Source organism: Motacilla alba, chromosome 14, assembly GCF_015832195.1.
Source record: "Motacilla alba alba isolate MOTALB_02 chromosome 14, Motacilla_alba_V1.0_pri, whole genome shotgun sequence".
NCBI classification, from domain to species: Eukaryota; Metazoa; Chordata; class Aves; order Passeriformes; family Motacillidae; genus Motacilla; species Motacilla alba.
The window spans coordinates 9,620,942-9,626,049 of record NC_052029.1 but is presented as its reverse complement, the minus strand read 5'-3'; the positions used below and the strand labels follow the sequence as shown (position 1 = coordinate 9,626,049).

The 5,108-nt window shown below is 37.5% G+C and overlaps 1 protein-coding gene across 1 annotated transcript; it reads left to right on the top strand.

Moving 5' to 3' along the window:
• The first annotated feature begins 2,452 nt into the window (after positions 1–2,452).
• On the top strand, positions 2,453–5,108 carry LOC119706991 (parvalbumin, thymic CPV3). The gene is made up of 4 exons (XM_038151329.1): positions 2,453–2,518; positions 2,886–3,018; positions 3,443–3,552; positions 5,083–5,108. Exons 1-4 carry the CDS (start codon positions 2,458–2,460, stop codon positions 5,106–5,108), a joined length of 330 nt encoding a protein of 109 aa, XP_038007257.1. The 5' UTR covers positions 2,453–2,457.

Below are 5,108 nucleotides of genomic sequence, written 5' to 3'. Positions count from 1 at the left end.
GAAAATACAACAGAGTGTGAAAAGGTACCTAAGAGAATGAAAGTTATTTCAGGACAGTGCTGGGGAAAGCACAGAATGAACTTCATCCCCCACAGCCACCGAGTGCCTGACAGACCATAATACCATGGAAATCTCAGGCAGAAAGCAAAATGAATATATAGCACTGAATGAAGAAGGTAAATGGAAAGAACACCAAAAGATCTGTGATCAGAGCTTCAGCTTATACAAATCAGCACTGTTTAATTTGTTTTAATCACAAAATGCTAATTTACAGCAGCCCAGGGTTCTTAGGTTTACCAGTAAAGTGTTCTTCCAGGTCACTATAACAAATTTTCCTGCTGGAAGCAACAGAATGAGTGCTTGTCTGTTCCTGGACAGCTGCTATTTGGGACCAAAGGTAAGTCTGGATATTTGTGATTTATGTTTCTTCACACACAAAATAGGTAGCAAAAAGTTAAAAGTATCATTAAGTCATGTCTGCTTTTTGTGTTACTTATACCCTGCATTTGTCTATCCAAATTTAAACAGTGCTGTGGAACATTTGCTATGATTTACACTTTTCTCACTGTCATTAAACCAAGCAGGAGAAAACCCACTGTAGTCCATTAACTTACCTCAAGGCTTAGACACATTTATTACTCTGCCCTACAGTATAATTTTTACCTGTTGCTACTATAAAAATATTATGTCTTTGGCATACCATGCTATTTCCATTTGTTTAAAAATGAAACAATGTTCATGGAGTAAGAGAACATCCGTTTAGATGCCACAATTGACCACTACACAATAAATACTAACCAAAATACATGTGAGTTTTACTGTTCTCCGTCCTAGAATTTTGCCCATATAAACCCCCTTAAAGATGGAAACAGATTTTTGTCTGAGAAGGAAAACCTCCCATCTGCTGTTACAAATTTCCTTGAGGTTTTTTTTTATTCCAAAAGTAATACTCCTGAAATACATAATAAACTCCCATTTATTTATACCTACAAAATTCAAATTTTGTTATTAATGAAATAGATTGTGTAAGTGTGTTATAAAATGTATATACAACTATTTCCACACTAACAAAATCTGATTCCTTCTACCTATAGAACTTGCTACAACTAGTAAGCCTTTTATTGATTTCATGTAATTCAAAATATTCAAAATGGAATATTAAGTAGGCCAATTGATTTTATATAATCTTCCAAGGAATACTGATGACAAGATCAGTTTATTCAGCTTTACCTAGCTCATAGTTTTCTCTCGCTGAAGACACTGGTTTCTGTTTCTGGAATTCAGAAAATGGTCAGGAAATACAAAATGAAGCTTACTGCAGAAAGATCGTCCAAATTAGAAATGCTTTCCTCTACCCCAGTGACAAGTCATCTTTGTCAGAATGACACATTGGCACCTCTGATCTGTCATCTCCAACCTCCTTCATACATTCCAAAGGATCAACAGACCCAGGGAACAAACAAATTCATTTCTTTTCACAAGGATTTGACTGCTGGAGTCATCTTCCAAAGAGTGACTCTCAGGTGCAGAGGTTACCTGTTGACATGCTTGGAGCTGAAAGGCTGCTTTGATGGCAGAGTTGTACTTCATTAAGCACTAGTGGATTTATTTTTAAAAAACTGTCCTTTTTGTCCATATTATCTTAGGATATAAATAGAAAGAAAAGTTTAATTAGTTAAGGAAGAAATTTGAGCCAAGTCTCAATTCAAACATTTGATCCATGGAAGTGTAACCTAAGTAGTGGTTATTGTCACCTTTTGAATCCTTTATAAGACAGAGTGGCAAGCCAGAGCCAACATTACTTTTTTTGCCTGGTATCTCCTCAGCTATTTTTCCTTTACCTAGCTGAGAAAACTCTAAAGGTGAGCAGCGACTTGAGATTAATTAAATAAAATTACTGTGCAGAGCTGCGCCAGTAGTAAGTACAACAACCATTGTTCTAAGGTTTTTATTTTAATGCTGGAATTACACATGGATGGGCTTTACATTGATAAGTATCAGTTTTCTTTTTATTCTTCAGAGCTGTTGGGGGAGATAGTAGAAGTAACCTTTCTTACCTTTTGTTTTTCAACTGCATATATTGTTACTTGTATTGCCAGATTCCGTGCATTCCAGTAAGACTATTTATTAGATGAATGGTTACATAGAGTTTAAATATGTGCTGTATTTATATAGGTTGCAGGTAAATGATAAAATATTGATCATCAACTCACAACATGGTAAATGTAATCCATCTCATTAACAACCATTATTTCTGAACTGCTCTTTTTAAGGAAGTAATGTACTAAAACTTGTAATTCATTAAGGAATACCAGAGATGTCACTTTGATCAATGAGATTCATCTACTCTTGTTGACCTTATAGTAATCTTCAAAACACAGAAAAAACCAATTTGCTGTAAGATGCATTGGCATTTCAAAACTCTGTTTGCAATATTCTATTTTGCACAGGTTTAAAATGAGCCTTACAGACATTCTAAGCCCTTCTGACATCGCTGCTGCTCTGCGGGACTGCCAAGGTGAGCAAACAATTTAAAATCTCAAAGCCTCTTATTTGGTGTAACCTGGTGCAAGTTTTACTCAGTCCCAAAGGAATACTGAACAAGTGCATACTTTAAACAGATTTCTGTAATCTCTTTACTCAGCTGTCACAGCACGTTTGTTCATAACTGGTTTATATTGTCAATTTGGAGCTTATCCCCACATGATTTTGTTGGATGTTTAGTAGGGTATGGGGCAGTATTGCAAATTCATTCATTCTTTGACAGGCTTCACCTACTGATCATGTTTAGAACAATTAAATTGTAACAAAGTATCATCCTCAGACCATTTAGGAACACTGAATGCAGTGGTCTGGGGTTAATTTCTTTATTAATTTATTTTCAGCTCCAGATTCCTTTAGTCCCAAAAAATTCTTTCAGATCAGTGGGATGTCTAAAAAGAGTAGCAGCCAGCTCAAGGAGATCTTCCGGATTCTCGACAATGATCAAAGTGGCTTTATTGAGGAAGATGAGCTCAAGTAAGGATTTTGTTAACTACTTGGAGGATATAAAAAAAAATAAGCACTTTTTCCATTCCAGAACTTTCAGTAAATGTGAACACAATTAATGCTAAATGTTGATAAAACCATCAACAGATTGTGAAAAATATGTTTAAATAGATCATTCAGAAAAAAATCAAAGTAGTAATACCTGCCTTTTATGCTCAGTGTAGAACAAAAGAGCACACTGGGGCTGGATTTTCATAGTGGACAGAATCAATTCAATCAGGGTTGCACTTATAAAGCAGAAATAGAAACAAATAAGATTTAGCTTGCCAAACAAATCAGTGTTTTAAGGACTTGACTATTGTGGCAAATTTTTTAGAGATAGTTATCTGTTTGTACAACAACCATAAGAAATACTATGGTGTGAAAATCTAAATCCCAGTTGTTTCCTCCCAAGGTATTTCCTTCAGAGGTTTGAGTGTGGAGCCAGAGTGTTAACCGCCTCAGAAACCAAGACCTTCTTGGCAGCTGCAGATCATGACGGGGATGGTAAAATCGGGGCTGAAGGTATTGACTGCTTTAGGTACAGAATGAGGCACCTCAGGATGTCTGGAGTGATGTGGGATTCTCTTTTATGTTGATGCTACAATAATGTAGCCTCAGTGATTTTACTGAAACCCTTGAGTTGCAAACTGTTTAAGGGTGGAAATGGTCCCTGACCTTACAGGTTCATCTCTGCAGCTCCTTTTGCATGAGCAAGTAAAGTTCCTTAAGGAACTTTCCTGTTGCCACTCGCTCCCATATTTCAAGTTGTTCTGAAAGGAACTGCCCCTTATTTCTCCTCCCACTTACTCTAATGTAAGGCAGCACTGGCATCACTTGGAATACACAAATGTAAAATCAAGGACAAAAGAACCATCTACACACAGGAGAACAAACAGCTCATACATCAGCTCGTTTCCAGGAGCTACTGCCCCACAGAAATTCCACTGGGCACTGAAATCGTTCTCCATATGCAGCATGTAGCTCTGTATTTGCTCTACATACAAGGATAACAGAATGATCAAGTGTCACAACCCCAGTACAAGATCCCACAACAGGATCTGTGCAGGGATGGCTGCTCTTTATCTGCAGTGGCAGGTTAAGATCCAGATAGGAAGGAGCAGATGTTTAAGGAAGCAGCACACTGCACTCACCGTGTGGAAACACTGGTGTGACTTAATGGCTGCACGGTGCAGAAACCTCCTGATCTCCTAATTCCATATTTCTGTGCCCTGTTTTGGAGACAAAGCACACTCACAAAAGGCCTGCAGCTAATGGCAGCTTGCCCCATGAGAGCAGTGAGCTGCCCAGACGAGCATGAAAGGGGCTTAGGGAATAGCATGCAGGGAATGTGCCAGCGTGCAGATTCCCCAGCTCACTGCACTAGCAGAACAGAACTCTTCTGTTTCTTTCTTTGGAAGGAATTAAATCCAGTTCCTTAGGAGCTATGCCAGAATAAACACACATGATTTATGAAGCAATCTGTATATTAATACAGTCACTCAGGGATGGAACTGATCAGATACTCCAATTCATGGAAGCCAAACATTTAAAAGATCTTTAAAATAACAGTATCTTATTGCATAACTCAACACCCCAGGATCATACCACATGGAACTGCACAGTGTTTTTAGCTTTAGACTGTGCTCTAAATCAACTCTTCTCAATGTCTGAAGCATTACAAACAGTTAATATAACATACGGACTCGCTTTTCATTTTTTTAATTTGAGCTCTTAACTACTTCTTACTTAAATTCCATATAAGCCATTCCATTATTTTTTGCCTAAGATCAGTATTATGCAGAGAGGGGGCCAAAACTACCCTGAAGATTTAATTATTCCCTGTAAGTCAGCAAAACACCCTGCCTTTCCATGTGTTGTTTAGAAGAGGATGTTTAGGCAATGCCTCTTGTCCACACATTTCTTCCCTGGTCATCAGACAACTTTTTTTTCTGTTCATTCCTATTCTAAATCTCTGATAAGCCACTAATCCTTTACTCCAAATCCTTTCATGTTAATATTTCTTTCATGTAAATATTCTCTTATCTTTCACAGAATTCCAGGAAATGGTGCAGGCTTAG

Excerpts from the sequence above, each read along its gene's own strand:
- LOC119706991 (XM_038151329.1), top strand. The coding sequence starts at position 2,458 with ATGAGCCTTACAGACATTCTAAGCCCTTCTGACATCGCTGCTGCTCTG. Across the intron at positions 3,019-3,442 it reads ATTGAGGAAGATGAGCTCAA|GTATTTCCTTCAGAGGTTTG; the intron begins GTAAGGATTTTG and ends TTTCCTCCCAAG. Across the intron at positions 3,553-5,082 it reads TGGTAAAATCGGGGCTGAAG|AATTCCAGGAAATGGTGCAG; the intron begins GTATTGACTGCT and ends TATCTTTCACAG.